General features: G+C 42.0%; 2 protein-coding genes across 2 annotated transcripts; both read right to left on the bottom strand.

The window, feature by feature from the left end:
• Positions 1-1,879: 1,879 nt before the first annotated feature.
• On the bottom strand, positions 1,880-9,515 carry HSBP1L1 (heat shock factor binding protein 1 like 1). The gene is made up of 4 exons (XM_054018563.1): positions 9,177-9,515; positions 5,477-5,543; positions 4,247-4,341; positions 1,880-2,397 (listed from the first exon to the last, which is right to left on the bottom strand). The coding sequence occupies exons 1-4, from the start codon at positions 9,219-9,221 to the stop codon at positions 2,392-2,394; spliced, it is 213 nt and encodes a 70-aa protein (XP_053874538.1). The 5' UTR covers positions 9,222-9,515; the 3' UTR covers positions 1,880-2,391.
• A 2,989-nt stretch (positions 9,516-12,504) lies between these two features.
• Positions 12,505-14,645, bottom strand: LOC128831795 (general transcription factor II-I repeat domain-containing protein 2A-like). Its single transcript, XM_054018562.1, has one exon. The coding sequence runs from the start codon at positions 14,574-14,576 to the stop codon at positions 12,768-12,770; it is 1,809 nt and encodes a 602-aa protein (XP_053874537.1). The 5' UTR covers positions 14,577-14,645; the 3' UTR covers positions 12,505-12,767.
• Positions 14,646-19,214: the final 4,569 nt, after the last annotated feature.

Here is a 19,214-nt window from a genome sequence, read left to right as displayed (position 1 = left end):
CTCTACCTTTCACTAAATAATTGAGAAACTAATTTTAACAATTTAACAGCTGAAAAGCAGTTAATCATTTTATTTTTGTTTGTTCTTCCTGCTACACTAAAAAGAACTGGCTTGACCAGTTGATGCAGGAGAGGGGGTAGATGTTTAGTTGATCAGTGGTTTAGTATGCTTATTTAGCTTAGCCTTTTCTTGTCCATATAGCAGGAGTGAGATAGTGTTTTAAATAGATCTAGTTAAACTGAGGTGAAACTCCTCCCTTGCTTAAACCTGTGTAATCCATGCTTAAATAATTTCAGCTTGTTTTGGTATTAACAAAGCGCAAACAGATTTATGTGACAATGAAACTGGTTTACATGTGTCTGTTAGGGATCAGAACTTGTTTAACTAGGTTGATATTTTTTTTTAAATAGATTCTTAGATTGATGCAACTTTTCTACTTTAAAGAAGCCCTCAGAAATAACTGCTTTATTCTAGTGTTCCACTTTTGGAAGACTGATTCCTGTACTACTGCATTCCTGCTTTTTGTCTCAAGCCAGCGGAAGGGAGGTGGGGTGAAGAAACAAGATCCATAGTAGTTTTAAATGTGCACTCCTCCCTGAAACACTATTGTTGAGAATGATTAACTTGCTTCTCTTCATTGGTCTTTTCCTGTTTTGTTTCCTTTACTAGAGTTAATTTTGGGTGCATTCAAGAAAAGGCAGATATAAACTGCACTGTAAATATCTTAATTGGGAAATTATTTCCTAGACTGTAAATTCTTTGGGATAGGGACGGTCTTTCCTTGTGTGAACAATGCTTGGTGCATAGTAAATGCTTCTGGATTACAAATAAAGTAGCATTTTTCTAAACAATATTATTTACCTACTCATACCTTTGTTTTTGTACCCCGTAAAAGATGTGTTCAAATGCCATTAAATTCCATTTCCAGCAAGATGTTACCTGGTAATAGTATCCTTTTGGAGTCTTATATCCTTGAAGTTCATTAGTTTTCTTTAATGTATTCTGTCAAGTCTATCTTGTTAAGTACATGTATGATAGCATTATCTCATGTTCCAAAACCTATCCTATATTCAAAATGGGATCCTTTCTGAGCTCAACCCCTCATGCTGGGGAAAGTATTTGGGTAAGCTGTGTTTTCCTACTACAAATTGTATGGTGAGATGTATGCATACCTCAATGTTGGTATGCACTATTTTGGTGGGGTTTTGAAAAGAGGTATGTAGCAAGACAGAACTGAGGGTTCTATTTAAGTGCACAGTCCTTTTCTGTGTATAACTTTGAAAAAGCAACTTGGAAATTCATCTGTACTTACACACCTCTGAATACAAGATGCATCTTTGGCTAATGTCTACACTACAAGCTAGGGGTGCGATTCTCCTGCTTATGTACGCATACTCATGGTACTCTCACTGAACTAGCGTGAGTATAAATAGCCATGTAGCCATGGTAGCGTGGGTAATGGTAGCAGAGGCACGGCTTAGCCGTGCTTAGTACAAACCCTCCTGAACCAATAGGTGCTGCTACCCATGCTAATATGGCTACACTGCTACTTATATTTTCACTAGCTTGATGAGAGTTAGTGAGAGCGTGCATATTCGAGCAGAGGAATCACAGTCCTAGTTTGTAGTGTAAATATAGTCTATGCACCAAAGTAGACTCTATCACTCAGATAAAAAGATAAAAATCTTATATTTCAGCATTAATAGTATGGGTACATATTCTGAGAGAGAGAGAGAGCTCGTGCGCACACTGAATCTAAGAGAGTGACAAAATAATGTGGGTTCATATACATACACTATTGCAAGTGTGGAAATACATTGCCACAACAGGATTCAGTTATTTTGGGACTATTAAACTCAAAAACCAGAAAATTCTGAAACATGTAAACATTTATTTTGAAAATGAATAGCTTTTTATTTAATCTTTATCATTTTAAAAATTACATGGCTGGGCAGATTCATTATATATATTTTTGGATTTTTGCAATGAATATTTTATACAAATTTAGTCTTAGCTCTTGATAAGATAATGTTTCTTCTGTGGCAATCTTAAGTAAAATGTGTCATTAGTCTGATGGTCATAACTCATCTTTCCTCCTTCATTGGATCAGTAATAAAAAATGGAGACTTCATATCTTGTATGACATAATTTGATTATATACTTTTCTTTCACTGGAGCTATTCTTTGTGATTGAAATATTAATAGATGTTATAGTTTTCAGTCATGGTGCAAGACTAAAAATTTTACCCTTTGAAGTCCTTTACAATGTGCGGTATTTTCACTTGAATTTTGTAGAAATACACATCCTGTTTGTAAATGACATTCTTCCTCTTTCTCAATAGAATGTAATACAGAATCAGTCTGTATTTCTTGATCAGTATGTTCTCATTTTCAGTGCTATGCCAAAAAAAAAAAAAGTTATTGGCTTATTCAATTAATGAATATGGTTCAATATAATAGGAGCATTCTTGTACGATTAACATCTTAATTTAAGATTTGAGATGGTGGTTTCAATGTTATGAAATATTTTTTGTTTTTCCACAGAAATTAGGCATCAGAAGTGACAGAAGAATATATTGCACATAATGATTTACTGCACTTCCTTGTTCTGTTTAATATGGGTTCTTTTAAATCACAAAAATCAACTCATTTATCTTAAATTTAGGGATTTTTTTTCAGATGGGTTAAAGAAAAATCGTGGTAATAGAAGTAGTATTTGGTGATATTTTCCAGGACAATTAAAGTGAGACAACTATATAACTATGAAGTATGCTGATTGGTGTTAGTGTTTTAAATTTTATTTTTATTTCTCTGGCTTCTGTCCAGAGATCTAGGCACCATTCATTGGTTCATCAATTCTTTAGTTACAAATTAGGGTCATTGTGATAGTTCAGGTATGTGATAAAGTCTTAATTTTTCCTGTTAATTTTTTATACAACTAACTGAAAAATAAATAGTTTAAAAATGCAGCATGCTATAGTGCAGGGATTGGCAATCTTTCGCACATGGCCCGTTGGAAATCCGCTGGCGGCCCAGGATGGTTTGTTTACCTGCAGCGTCCACTGGTTCGGCCAATCGCAACTTCCACTGGCCATGGTTTGCCGTTCCAGGTCAATGGGGGCTGCAGGAAGCAGCGTGGGCCGAGGGATGGGCTGGCTGCCGCTTCCCACAGCCCCCGTTAGCCTGGAACGGCGAACCGTGGCCAGTGGGAGCTGCGATTAGCCGAACCTGCAGATGCTGCAGGTAAACAAACCGTCTCAGCCCACCAGCGGTTTTCCCTGATGGGCCACGTGCCAAAGGTTGCCGATCCCTGCTATAGTGCATGCTGTTAGCAGAATCAAATCCCAGGCATATCAAATTATTAAAAATGACCTCAACCTTTTTTTAAATACAATTTAGATTCTAAATAAATGCAGACTTACATGGCAAAATATTTTAACAATATTTGAAAATCAGGTGCTAATCTTCTGTCAGGATGCAAAATTACAATATGGTTGACTCCGCCCCTACCCCCCATACACTACAATTCAGGATATAATGGGAGCCTAAACTAAGGCAATTTTAGGCATTAACTTTGCTCTGTGTTCTTGGGATGTCACCTTAGAAATTTGCTAAAATGAGTTCAGGATTTGAAAATACGTAGTGTAAACTTACATAAGTTCTGTTTCTGAGTTAGTCTCAAACTGTTACTTATGAGATATTCAGTTTAATATTAAGCATTTAAATTGAATCTACAAGGTGATAGTCTATTAGAATACATTGTGGATCTGGGCATGCAGTTCCCATTGAGGGAATGTATGCATTCCACAGCATTTATTTTTGGCATTTTAGTGGAGCTTCAGGTATCCAGACCAAATGGAAAGATGTAATGCATAGGAAGCCTTCATTGTTAAACAAAGCACCAAAAACTTAATTTCTCTAAATAATGCTCTCTGTGATTTAGAGACAATCTTTCATCTGTGTTAAGCCTTGTCTGCACCAGGACTTTGTCTACTAGTGAAGTTTGACAACTGGTTCAGACAATGTAGACAATTCTTAATGGACCCTTAATGAGCTTGATATAAGAGAGGTGCTAGAGTGGGAGGACAGATTCCTTCTATTCCAACCTTCATAGTCACAAACTGTAACTCACATGCCCACCTTTAAAAGGGATGGAGAACGTGGGCACCAGGCCTTCCTCCCCAGTAGTGTGGAAGCAGCTTACAGCATAACTACACACAACTTTGTTTTACAGAGTAACTCTCACCATCAGATCCTCATTGGTATTTTCTATCCCGGCCTGTGCCATTAGGTCAGTGACATGCTTTTCAAGGTCATCAATACGTTCACCCATTTCTTTCAGTAAAAAGTTAAAGAGAACATTGTTATGTATAAAAAGAGTATGGTTTTGCTGACTTTCACTTCTATGAAATGTTTATCAGTCAGAAGTTCCTCTTCCAGATGTCTCAGTATCATACCCATTCACTGTTCATGTATCTCATGTAAAATTGAAGCTGGAAGGAATGTTACAAAATTGTATTGCAATAATAGTCTTATAGTATCTGAAAAGGGCCGTGCTCAGTGAGTGTTTTGAATGATTACTTGAATGCCTACCTACTCAGTGGAGTTAGAACAGCTTTCTTCCTACCAGACTGTTTTTTTTTTGTGAGAAATGTGCCTCAAGAAGTTGCTCTGAAAGAGAGAAATTATGCTGTATAACACCCTATTACCTAGGAGGCCATAGTGAATTACAGCTGCATCTACTAATGCTACCTGTAAGGTCAACCATGAACAACATAAATATGCAATCAAAATGTACACAGAAGCTGAATTACAAAAATGTGGTGGGGGGAGCAGGGGGGAATAAGATAGGAAGTTGGTTGCTGCACAAGATAAGCTGTAACAAGTTTCCAGATATGTGACCCAGTTTCTGTATTGTTAATTAGTGAGCGAGACCTCAGAGCCCTTTTTGTTCTCAGCTTCTCTCTCTTTGGGTCCAATTCTCCTTTCCCTATACATGGAAGGCTAAAAGAAAGTTTGTCTGTACTTTCTATTTGTTATGCATGATACACTAATTTAAAAAGCAGTTCTTATAGACCTCTCTTTTTCCTCTTTCACGGTTCTTGCTGAGGTGATTGTACCTGGCCTTCAGGATATTGCAGACAACTTACCACCTTTTCTTATAGATTTCCCTCAGCAAAAACTGCTGTACACTGGCTAGTCTTTACCATAAAATATCAGCATTCTTCTTAGGAAAGCTAAAATATTTAACTATGGTACAATTTGGATTTCTGTATAAATGGGTAGTTAATTGTATTCAGGATCTTTCTGAATACCAAACTGAAGTGTAAGTGTATCCAGATCTTGATTTCTCAAAGTAAAATATCAGATAAACCAACCAGGTGAAATAGTTAGTGTTTTTTATATAAGCTTATTTAAAATCCTACTGAACTTGCTCTATTAATCTAGTAACATACAGAATAATAAAAAAGGATATTTCTCAGAGTTAACTTTTCAGTCAAAGCTTGAAAGTTCTCCTGCAGTTGCTGTAGTAGGTTTTCTGCCTGTAAAAAATAACTATTTAATTAAAACATCCACCCAAATCAGCAAAGAATATACTGTCTTGACACTTCAGAAGCACTTTCTGTTCTGTGAAAAATAAAACATGGTGTGATAATTTCACTAACAATACTGTGATGAAATAGAAGGAAAATCAAATTAGAAAAGCAGTGTGTGAAAGATGCATGGCTAAGAAGTTCATTGGCTCTTACTGATGTCTCTTTATTAATGATCTGGATGATGGGATGAATTGTACCCTCAGCAAGTTCGCAGATGACGCTAAGCTGGGGTGAGAGGTAGATACGCTGGAGGGTAGGGATAGGGTGCAGAGTATTCTAGACAAATTGGAGGATTGGGCCAAAAGAAATCTGATGAGGTTCAACAAGGATAAGTGCAGAGTCCTGCACTTAGGACGGAAGAATCCCATGTACCACTACAGGCTAGGGACCGACTGGCTAAGCAGCAGTTCTGCAGAAAAGGACCTGGGGATTAAAGTGGACAAGAAGATGGATATGAGTCAGCAGTGTGCCCTTGTCGCCAAGAAGGCCAACGGCATATTGGGCTGTACTAGTAGGAGCACTGCCTGCAGATCGAGGGAAGTGATTATTCCCCACTATTCGGCACTGGTGAGGCTACACCTGGAGTATTGTCTAGTTTTGGTCCCCCGGTTACAGAAGCGATGTTGACAAATTGGAGAGAGTCCAGCGGAAGGCAACAAAAATTATTAGAGTGCTGGGGCACATGACTTACGAGGAGAGGCTGAGGGAACGGGGGTTATTTAGTCTGCAGAAGAGAAGAGTGAGGGGGGATCTGATAGCAGCCTTCAACTATCTGAAGAGGGGTTCCAAAGAGGATGGAGCTTGGCTGTTTTCAGTGGTGGCAGATGACAGAACAAGAAGCAATGGTCTCAAGTTGCAGTTGGGGAGGTCTAGGTTGGATATTAGGAAATACTATTTCACTAGGAGGATGGTGAAGCACTGGAATGGGTTACCTAGGGAGGTGGTGGAATCTCCATCCTTAGAGGTTTTTAAGGCCCGGCTCGACAAAGTCCTGGCTGGGATGATTTAGTTGGCATTGGTCCTGCTTTGAGCAGGGGATTGGACTAGATGACCTCCTGAGGTCTCTTCCAATCCTAATATTCTATGATTCTATGTATGAACACATGAAAGAACAAATACAACTATTCTTTTCCAGATTGGCTTAGAGGAGCTGTAACTAGCAATCTAATTAGTAAGAAGATCATCCTGAGACACAATCACACAGACTGAAGGTATCACTCAGGTACCCACTCCCAACCGATGATGAATCAAGTAATTAAAAGTTGAATATATTTTCTTTTCCTCCTGCACAATTATATCTCATTGTGTTTGTTTCCTGTATGCAAAATGGGGATACCTCTCTCACATGGGTGTTGTGAGGCTAACTATGTTTGTAAAAACAATGAGGAGTCTGGTGGCACCTTAAAGACTAACAGATTTATTTGAGCATAAGCTTTCGTGGGTAAAAAACCCACTTCTTCAGATACATGGAGTGAAAATTACAGATGCAGGCACCTGCGGAAGTGAGGAAATAGATTGACAGAGCGAGATGGGTACCCAGAAGTCACCTACTACAAGACAGGCCCAAAAAGGAAAATAACAACACCACTGGCCATCTTGTACAGCCCCACAGCTAAAACCTCTCCAGCACATCATCAACGATCGACAACCTATCCTGGAAAATGATCCCTCACTCTCACAGACCTTGGGAGGCAGGCCAGTCATCTCTTACAGACAGCCCCCCAACCTGAAGCAAATATTCACCAGCAACTATACACCACACCACAGAAACACTAACCTAGGAACCAATACCTGTAACAAACGCCATTGCCTACTCTGTCCCCATATCTACTCTAGCGACACCATCAGAGGACCTAATCACATCAGCGGGGGCTCATTCACCTGCACCTGCACATCTACTAATGTGATATATGCCATCATGTGCCAGCAATGCCCCTCTGCCATGTACGTTGACCAACCCAGACAGTCTCTACTTAAAAGAATGGACGCAAATCAGACATCAGGAATAGTAACATACAAAAGCCAGTAGGAGAACACTTCAATCTCCCTGGACATTCAATAACAGATTTAAAAGTCGCCATCCTTCAACAAAAAAACTTCAAAAACAGACTTCAAAGAGAAACTGCGGAGCTACAATTAATTTGCAAACTTAACACCATTAATTTGGGCTTGAATAGGGACTGGGAGTGGCTGGCTCACTATAAACGCAATTTTCCCTCTCTTGGTATTGACACTTCCTCATCAATTATTGGGAGTGGACCACATCTACGCTCATTGAATTGGCCCTGTCAACACTGGTTCTCCACTTGTAAGGTAACTCCCTTCTCTTTATGTGTCAGTATATTTATGTCCGTCTCTGTAATTTTCACTCCATGCATCTAAAGAAGTGGGTTTTTTACCCATAAAAGCTTATGCCCAAATAAATCTGTTAGTCTTTAAGGTGCCACTGGACTCCTCATTGTTTCTGTGGATACAGACTAACACGGCTACCCCTCTGATATGTTTGCAAAGCATATTGAACTCCTAAAATGGAAGGCACTATAAATGTGAAGTACCACTAAGGGCTTGTCTACACTGGCAATTTACAGCGCTGCAACTTTCTTGCTCAGGGGTGTGAAAAAAACACCTCCCTGAGTGAAGCAAATTTCAGCCCTGTAAAGCGCCGGTGTAGACAGTGCACCAGCGCTGGGAGCTGCGCCCCTCGTGGAGGCGGGTTTTTTAGGGATGTGACTACACAAGCCACTTAAAGCGCTGCCAGTGTACACCAGCCCTTAATGCAATATTACCATACTAAAAAAAGAACAGGAGTACTTGTGGCACCTTAGAGACTAACAAATTTATTAGAGCATAAGCTTTCGTGGACTACAGCCCACTTCTTCGGTATGCATATAGACTATATGTCTATGGCTGCTACTCTGAAACCTATTACCATACTGTTTGTTACCATTATATTATATTAGTAATTGCTCTTTTCATCCCTAGATCTCAAGGTGGGTTTACAGAGGAAGTGAAACAGCATTATCTTCATGTGAGAAGTGGGAAAACAGGCACAGAGGGCCAAATAACAAGATTAGTTAAGGAAACTTTAAGTGTAAACACAACTTGGGTAACAAACTTTCCAGCGCTTTACATTTTCCGGTGGTGTCTCAGTAAGAGCTGCTGACTGGGACTGAACCTTACCTGTTTCCTTGTCTAAACGCCTGATAAGCTGAACTAGCCTGACTAGCTGCTGCGGTTTACAAAGAACATTCTTCTATCACCCTCCTCTTGTTGGGGAAACTCCGGTTTATGCCACTGACTCCAAAAGGTGAGAATCCAGCGTGGGGCAGAGCTATTGCCCCCTAGCCGTGGGGCGCTAGGAAGGAGCCGCCACTACTGTTACCGGACTCGGCAGTGTGCTGGGGCTTTGCAGAGGAACCGGCATCTCCTCCCTCCCTGTAGCCGCTTCTCTGGGTTACTGACAGTGACCGTGTCCCCCAGAGAGGGAGAGTCGGGAGAGCGGCAGCCAGCGTGTGGCAGGGCGGCTCCCGGCCTGTGACCCCCCTGCGCCCGGCCCGCCCTGCTGGGACCCGCACTCACAAACTGCGAGAGTTCCTGCGCGCTCCGCGGGTCGTTGTCTGCCATCCTTCGCCAGCTGCCGCCTTGCCCCCGCGCCGGCCCCTCTCTCCTCCTCCTCCCTCCTCCTTCGGCGGCCGCCTGCGAGACAGCCCGGACCCGCTCCCAGCTCCCGCCTCCCTAGCGCGCCAAGAGGCGCTGTGCAGGAGCCGGCCCGGGCAGAGAGACACGCGCGCAAAAAGAGGTCACCGCTTCCTCGAGGGACCTGGGTTTCTTGTCAGCGCCGCATCGCGCCGCAATGCCCGCAGCGCAGCGGGCCACCCCCGCAAAGCCCTTCCTTCCCGCACTTCTCACTCCACCTGCTGACAGACTGCCAGCTATGCGCAGCCAGACACACCCTGCCACATCAACCTCCACCACTGGGTACACTGCTTGCCCCAGGGACACTACCAAACAACACACCAGCTCACTGACATACATAAGAGGTCAGAGTCAGACTAGATGATCTGATGGTCCCCCTAGCCCTAACCTCTGGGAAATGGACACACAGGACACACCCTCACAAACATTTTCACCTACACACAGGAACAATGTCAGACACCCTGGACAAACATGCAAACGTTGACAAATACCTTGGAGACACTGCCCAATTCTTTGTCTCTGACACACACACATACACAGTGAATAAACACAATGCATGAGATTTAGATGTTGCCTGATCACCAACGCTGGCAGTGGACTGCCAACAGACACACTCACACACACAAAAAGAAAAAGTATCTTGCTGAACTTTTTAATGTCAAATGACTTTAAAAATGAGTGTTAAAAAGACTCTGCATTCCATTACTGATGTCAGCTGGAATGTTTCCTAATGAAGTACATTTATGTCTTTATCAGTGTTAAATTCAAATGTTTAAAAAGATAGGCCAAAATATTTTGCAAAGAGCCCCCTCCTATTTAATCAAGACTAAATATGAAGGATATTTAGGACATTATTACAATATTTTAAAAATGAAGCTGGTAAAATTACAAAATTAAATAAAATAGCATTGGATATAAACTACAGTCATTTTAAATCTGTGAATTACATCCAAGTAAACCAGCCATCTGAGTTATTAAATCAATTTCCTGCTAATACAAAGCAGCATAAAAAGGTGAAGTACAACAAAACACTTAAAAAATCCTTTAAAAAAAAATTGTGCGGCGGGCAGGTCATGCCTTTGAAAGGAGACATTTTATTTTACTTGAGACAACAAGGAACAAGATAATCTCCGTGGGAAGTGGCTTGAACATTGCAAAAGGGTGTGAACTTAATTAGATGGTAACTGAACTGTTGAATTTACCTTTGTTATTTGCTCAGCATAATGAATTAATGAGATTATCCTCCACAGTGGAATTTCAGGCACTCCTCCCATTTATCATTTGAAACCTCTGGCTCATCAGGTTTTGCAGCCTTCAGAGATTCTGTCAGGTAAATACTTTGCGGTGCCCCCTGTGACGTGGGGCCCGAGCAACTGCCCTGCTTCCTATCCCTTAATGTGGCCCTGACTTTTATATGCAGAAAAACAGTTGTTGTGACACAGGTAGGCCGTGGCGTTTTTATTGCATGTTGGAGAGGGCTCAGAAAGAAAAAGGTTGAGAACGCCTGCAGTAATCCACACTGAGGCTAAAACATTCAGCAGAGTAATAACCAAATAATGAAGTAGGGGCTTGATTTTCTGAGGTCCTGAGTAACTACAATTCCAAATGAAATCAATGACTATGTCTACATGATGGGCTGGGGCAATAAAATGAAATGTCTTACATTGCCTTCCCTGTCAGTATGCTGCACAGTATAAACCAGCCATGCCAGATTGTCCTGAGTCACCCGAGTATTCCAAACTCTGCCAGGCAGAAGGGTGTGTGTATAGTCCATGCGTTCAGTCCTAACTGTCCCAAGGGGGTAATGTGTAGTACCTGTATGTACCTGTAATGTGTAGTACCTGTGCCCGGGGGCACAACTTATCTCCTTTTATAGGAGATAGAATGTGTTATCTGGTTGCAGCGCGTTTTGACCACAAGTCTTAGCTTTCTTCTGCAAAGCTTGCCCTCTTCACCTCTGCAAAGCGTGCCCTTTTTACCTTTGCAAAGCGGAAGTTTGAGGCCTAACACTGACAAAACTTTTGTTAATTTTAAGCTTGGCAATACTTTTGCTCAGAGATTAATCACAGTTGATTTTCCCGTGGATTTTAAGCCACTCCTGGCTGGTTTGTCTCACATAGTATGACCTTCAGGTGGCTGTTGAGATTTTGGTGCAGAGCATATTTATTAGGTCTGCCTCTGTAGCTCACGAGCCCCTCTGTTTGGAGATGTGCTGGTCAGTCCCAAACATCTAAAAAGGTCTTTTAAGAGACAAGATGGGTGAGGTAAAATCTTTTATTGTACCAGCTTCAACAGAAGCTAAGATAATTCCTCATTCACCTTGTCTTTTTAATATCCTGGGACTACAACACCACTGCATATAAAAGGTCTTTCGCATAGACGGATGGCTAGCTTCCAATGACTTGGAACAGAAATTCATGCTACCAGTAAGGAATCTCCAGAACTATAATGTTCTCTTGCCTGAAAGATAGTTAAACCATCGGTAGTGAAACATAGTGAGTGGGGAAAATAGTGAGGATTTATAAATAATTTAAAGGGAATTTGTAAAGTGCATTTTACCATGATGTTTGAAGTCCTGCTGAGTAGAGCTCACAGGACTCTGAGCCAAGAAATGTGTGTGAAAAAACATAAAACCCAATGATAAAAAGTAGCATCTTTTGACCTTGAGTTGGTCACTCACTGTGTAGCAGTTGCAATGTAATTTTTTTCTCATGCTCAAACAATAGCTTGTTCTTTCATTTGCCTTACCAGGCCCTTCCACTTCTACAGCGCACACACAGACAAACAGGAGCCTTAGGGTGTGAACTGTGATGCAGTGGGTAAGGAGGAAGCGGATCTGAGATGAAGTAATGGGTAAGATTCAACAGAAGGCAAACAAGCAGCTGGAATACCAGCAAGAAAAAGATGCAGGACAGGTGGAAAGAGAGAGGCTGGACAGTGTGAAGAGAGATTGGCAGAAGCGCTTTTGGAGCAGGAACACAAGTTGAGGGAGGATGATAAAGTACATCAAAAAGAACTGTTTGAGAGGATAATGGTGCTCATGATAACAAGACTGCAGGCTCCAGGTCCTGCTGCTCCAGCTGCAACACCTCCTCCAGCCCCACGCCCTGAGTCACCTCAATGCTATCATGTCCTGCAGACCATGCTCTCTTTAGACCAGGGGTGTCAAACTCAATTGCACAGGGGGCCAAAACTCAAAACTCGCGGGCCGAACAGTATAACCATTTATTTAACAGACTAAATATTTATGTTTTTTAACCATTAATATGAACCAAAATACAGGATATCATTCCAAAATAAATACATTTCAACTTAAAATATTTTGCTCTTCATAAAAAAATATCCTGTCAATACAATACATTCAAAATCTGTACATGCTGGAATATTAAAAAATCTGAAAATATAAATAAAAAATTGAATTTAAAGCAAAAGTATAATCATAACAAATCATAACATTCCATTTTCTTGTCCTATTTAGTCAGAGCCTGATACTTGGAGTCTTTTCTTTGCAACAAGTTCGTTTATGTTTGGGGTTAGGTTCTGTGTTGTGAAGATTCTCAGGATCGATTGCAGGTGTTCATCAGTGAGGCGACTCCTGTGTGACGTTTTGTTAATTTTCATCACAGAGAACAGCTGCTCGCACAGATATGTGCTGCCAAACATGGACAGGATTCGAGCCGCATGTTGGCGGAGCTGCGGCATCACTTCAGGAATGAAGCGAGTGAACTGTGCTGGCCCCGCAGTGTCGTACTTTGCCTTCAGTGTCCCGTTACATTGCAGTTCTATCAGCTCCATCTGCATTTCTACAGGTGCAGTTACCACATCGACTGCAAATGGGTTGCGAAGCAGCTCGAAGTTACTTTTCTGTGCCTCAAAGTCACTGAAGCGCCGTGCGAACTCAGTGCGCAGCGCGCTGAGTTTTTCAGCAAAGGTGGCATTTGGGAAAACTGTGGCACTTTCTTGGTTCCGTATTACTTGGCAACAGGGAAAGTGAGACAAGTTGCATTGGTGCATTTGTGTCTCCCATAAGCGCAGCTTCACTTGAAATGCCTTCACTGCATCATGCATATCGGTTATTATGTGCTCCCGTCCCTGGAGCTGAAGGTTTAAAGCGCTAAGATGCGACGTTATGTCAGCCAGGAACGCCAACTCACATTTCCACTTTTCATCCCGCAGAACTGTGCAGTCTTTCCCCTTACTGTCCATGAACTGGCAGATTTCCTCTCGCAGCTCAAAGTGTCTTTTGAGAACTTTTCCCCGACTTAGCCACCGGACCTCCGTATGATATGGCATATCGCCAAACTCGCTATCTATTTCCCGCAGAAAAGACTGGAATTGGCGGTGATTTAAACCGTGGGCTCTGATAAAGTTGACGGTTTGTGTTACAGTGTTCATCACATGATCCATTTTTAGGACTTTAGCACTCAGCGATTCCTGGTGTATGATGCAGTGATACACTGTCAACTCACCGGCACAGTTCTCCTCCCGCATCTTTGAGCGCATCCTTCCCACCAGTCCATTTTTTTCACCACACATAGCAGGTGCGCCATCTGTTGTAAGTCCAACGAGTTTTTCCCACGGCAGTTTCATGTCGGTTACACTTTGAAATACATTTCCAAAGATGTCTTCTCCTTTCGTTGTCCCGTGCATCGATTTAATGTCCAGTATTTCCTCTGTTACGCACAAATTGGAATCCACACCACGGATAAATATCGCCAGCTGTGCAGTGTCAGTCGCGTCAGTAGTTTCATCCACGGCAAGGGAGTATGCAACAAAATCTTTTGCTCTTTCAATCAACTGTGTTTTCAAATCAGTCGCCATCTCACAAACCCGATTAGCAACAGTGTTTCTGCTGAGGCTTACATTTGCAAACGCTCGCGTTTTATCTGGACAAAGGACGTCGCACACTTTCATCATACAATTCTTTACGAATTCCCCCTCGGTAAACGGACGTCCTGATTTGGCGATCTCTTCGGCCACAATGAAACTTGCTTTCACAGCAGCTTCACTTTGTGATTTTGCTTTGGTGAAAAACGTCTGCTGGGATGTCAAATTCTTCTTCAACTCCTCTACCTTTTGTAGCTTCTGTCCTGCGCTCAGGTTTTTGAATTTGTTCTCATGTTTCGTCTCGTAGTGCCGTCTTAGGTTATACTCCTTCATTACAGCGATATTACTCCCGCAAAGGAGACACACTGGTTTACCTGCAATTTCAGTAAACATATACTCATTCTCCCACCGGCTTTGAAAGCCTCGGTTTTCAGAATCAATTTTTCTCTTGGCCATTGTTGGGGTCTAGCTTTGATTTGAGATTAGCGTTGTATACATCAACAGACCGCGAACTTGAACCGCGGCTTGCCGTTGGCAGCAATTGCACTGCATCATGGGATTTGTAGTGTGTGTTATTGGGGCGTCATATCACAGGGCCATTAAAAACAGATATATAAAACGATTTCGCGGGCCGGATATAATTGTATGGCGGGCCGGATGTGGCCCGCGGGCCTTGAGTTTGACACATGTGCTTTAGACAATACTGGGGTTGGGAACTGTATAGTTGGAATCTCCAGATGTATCCCCTGCAGTTCTCCATTCTAGTCTAGCAGCGGCCTAGAAGGGGCAAGGAGAAGAGATAGTAGACGTAAAGAAATAATTACAGTTATCGGGTGGTATTGAACAGAACTTGAGTGTTTTGCACTGGTGTGCATTGCGTTTCCTCACATCCACTATTCCCTGGATTTTGCATTATTTTTGTTTGTTGTGTTGTAAGTTTTGCTGGCAGCTGATCTGCCTATCAGGTTTTTAACATTGAGAGTTTCTGTTACATGATTGTTTACAAATAAAGCATTCCATGTGCACACAAAGTATAATTGCAATTTATTACATTTATTTCAGAGGAACTTCATCACAGTAATTCATAAGCTGTACTTTGAAGTACATGGCAAGTTTAAATAACATGCATAACCTCCACCACATTAATTTCAAAACATGTCAGATAATTAAGTTGTGTGTTTGTGTATGGCCAGTTTTTATAAACTGCATAAAATTTTTCATACATATCACAGTACAGCATAAACTGCATGATGAGGTACATGGCCTGAATATACAAAATGCATAATACAAAATCATAAAAACTGTCTTCCGGATTTGGCCTACATCCACAGGATAACTATGGCATAATTACAAATACTGCTATTCATTCATATTTCTGTACATATACGCACATATATTATTTAATTCCCCCACACCCATTGCAACATGCAAACCCATGATGGGGGTGCACAAAGCATCCCTGATTTTGGTTGTGTGTATGGATTGTGCAACAGTAATGACAAGGGCACTTTCTGACTGTGTGTACTGGTCTAGAAGTCCAGCAGTGTCTTGAATCCAGTCTAGGCAAAATGATTCACCTTTGTCCTCGTGGACATTATGCAGACTACAGCATGCAATAATAATGTGGTCGACACTGATGACACTGGCATCCAAATGGTTCTGTAAGCATCTCCACCGGGATTTCAATCTGCTACACACACATTCCATCCCCATCCTACAACTACTGAGTGTGGAGCTGAACCTTCTTTTGCCAGGTCCTCTGAAATCAAGGTTAAGTTTCATAAGCCATGGCAAAAAGGGTAAGCGGGGTCCCCTAGAATAAGAGTGGGGACAATGACTCCATTTATAACAATAGCCTTCAGTGGAAATAATGTCCCAGCTTGTCCATGAAGGTGAAGTCCGGAACTTTGGAAAACCCTGGCATCACGCACCTTGCTAGTACATCCCACATTAGTGTCCATGAACCTGCCACTCTGGTCGATCAGGGCTTGCATAATGATGGAGCTTTTTTGTTTTTTGTATTCAAGTTTCTTGCAGAAGGCCAACCATGGACACATGAGTCCCATCAATGGCCCTGATGCAGTTTGGAAAGCCCATTCTCTCAAAAAACAGCAGTTATTTGATGGACATGGTTTATTCCTACCACCTTTAAGTAAATCACAATCCTGACACTTCACAAGCGTCCATCACCATAATCCCAACAGTGGACTTGCCAACACCAAGTTAGCCATGGACCTGTAACAGTGGGGGATAGCTGGCTTCCAGATGGCTACAGCAATCTGCTTCTGAACTAGCATGACCTCCCTCATGCGTGTATCCTGATGCTACAGGGTTGAGGCAAGCCTGCTCACAAAGCTCCAAGAACGTTTGCTTCTTCATGTTGTCAAAGTTAGACTCAGGACTCATAGTTTGTCAGACCACTCTGTTTTATTAGCACAGCACTCTGCTAATACATTCAGATAATGTGAGCCCCCATGCAAGATTCAAACAGTCTTATTTATACAGATAAAAGGGTGCGAACTAAACAAAGGGACAGAGAGAGCAAAATTGTAAAATTTGCATAGGGCACAATATGCATATCCTGCTTCCTTATTAACTCTTATCGATCTAAGGCTAATGCTTCACCAATTGCCCTTAAGTGAGGCAATTCATTAAGCAGTTAATGTCTGCTTTCCTGCCCCCTGGCTTGCAGCATTTCTACTTAAAGATACATACAGCATTCTTTAATTCATTCTATTTCTTTAATATAATTCATTTCACTTTCACAATGTGAAAGTCTGGAACCACTGCTGCTCAACCCAGGTCTACATGACAATGCAATCCCACCAGGATGAGCTCGTGACCGTGCTCCAAAAGTGCCAGTCTACATAATATGTGGTTATGGAAACAGGCTTAAGCAGCATCAACCAGCTGGCATTTGACAAGTCTGTATCACCCTCCAAGAGTTGCCTTTGATAAGCCAAAAACTGCTGCCTACACGTTCACAAGCATCTCAGGTATGCTCTGCTTGACTCCTGAAATAGGATTCAAGGGACGAACTGCACAAGTTCTTCCAGGGGTGCTGGATCCATGTTGGTGGCTCCCGTTGCTGGAAGTATGCAGACCCAGAAACGGCTGGCTGGATGTCTTTGTGGGCTAAGACAACTTCCATTCAAGTGCTGTGGGATGGACAGACAAGTTTTCCCACAACACACCCTGAACTAAGGCATTGGGGAGGTTACAGCTGGTGAAGGTGCTAGGAAGCCTGGGATATGCTTCCAGAGGCAGAAGGTCTGACTTGTGTCTGCATAGTGCAGTATGAACATGTTGGCATAGTTGTGAGACTTAGCTTCAGCACCTGTAAACCCAGGTTTGCAATGCACTGTGGACACTGAAGTGCAGGCTTGGAAATACTGAGTCCATAGGTGTGGATCCTACAAACCTGGATTTACAATACAATGAAGACATACGCTCAGTGTCCTGCAGCAGCCTACCATCCATGCTATTATAAAGAATCCATCTGAAGCATAGTCCCATAAGAAGTATATAAAAATTCAGAGTAATGAGTTAACTAAGGCCTTGATCTTGCCTTTTGGATTCATGTGGGCTGACTCTTGTACTCCACTGGCTTTAATGGGCTTCTGTCAGGAGTATGTTTAGATCCCATTGCAGGACTGGGGCCTAATTTATGTCTTTTAACAGCTATTTATAGAACAAAGGTCTATGCAAAGCAGTGGCAGGCAACCTATGGCCCGCGGGCTCCTTGCAACCCATCAGGGTAATCTGCTGGCGGGCCGCCAGACATTTTGTTTACATTTGCATGGCCGCCCACAGCTCCCAGTGGCCACGGTTCACTGTTCCTGGCCAGTGGGAGCTGAGGGAAACAGCGGCCAGCATGTCCCTGCGGTCCCAAAGCTGCAGACTTAACTGAAAGCAACTTACAGAAGTGTTCCTGTCTTTAACACACAGATGCCCAACTCCCAATGGGGTCTAAACCCCAAATAAATCCGTTTTACCCTGTATATAGCATATATAGGGTAAACTCACAAATTGTTCGCCCTCTATAATACTGATAGAGAGATATGCACAGCTGTTTGCCCCTCCCCCCCCAGGTATTAATACATACTCTGGGTTAATTAATAAGTAAAAAGTGATTTTATTAAATACAGAAAGTAGGATTTAAGTGGTTCCAAGTAGTAACAGACGGAACAAAGTGAATTACCAAGTAAAATAAAATAAAACACACAAATCTAAGTATAATACAGTAATAAAACTGAATACAGATAAAATCTCACCCTCAGAGATGTTTCAATACGTTTCTTTCACAGAGTGGATGCCTTCCTAGTCTGGGCACAATCCTTTCCCCTGGTACAGCCCTTGTTCCAGCTCAGGTAGTAGCTAGGGGATTTCTAATGATGGCTCCCCCTTTCCTCTGTTCCACCCACTTATATATCTTTTGCATAAGGCGGGAATCCTTTGTCCCTCTGGGTTCCCCCCCGCCCAATGGAAAAACACCAGGTGTAAAGATGGATTCCAGTTCAGGTGACATGATCACATGTCACTGTAAGACTTCATTACCCACTTGCCAGCACACACGTATACAGGAAGACTCACAAGTAAAACAGAGCCATCTACAGACAATTGTCCTAGTTGATAGGCGCCATCAAGATTCCAAATCACCATTAATGGCCCACACTTTGCATAATTACAGAGTTATATTTTATATTTCTAGTTTCAGATACAAGAGTGATACATTTATACAAATAGGATGACCACACTCAGTAGATTGTAAGCTTTGTAATGATAGCTTACAAGAGACCTTTTGCAGGAAACATATTCCAGTTACATTATATTCATACTCATCAGCATACTTTCATAAAATCATATAGAGTGCAATGTCACATCTGCCTCATGCCAAAGATCTCATCATGCAGTGACGTTCCATCAACAGGTGGGATTTGTAATAAGGAATTCTGCCACTCCCTAGGATAAAAGCACTCCTCTTCCTTTTCCTCCGGTTCACCAATAAATGACGCAATCTCTGATGGGGGTGACCTGCGGTTGAATGGAATTCTTTCTGAGATTGGCTCTGCTTATTGAACGGTGTCTCTTTGA

Source organism: Malaclemys terrapin, chromosome 2, assembly GCF_027887155.1.
Source record: "Malaclemys terrapin pileata isolate rMalTer1 chromosome 2, rMalTer1.hap1, whole genome shotgun sequence".
NCBI lineage: Eukaryota > Metazoa > Chordata > Testudines > Emydidae > Malaclemys > Malaclemys terrapin.
Note: the sequence above shows the minus strand (reverse complement) of the source record. Positions and strands in the feature narration are given on the sequence as shown.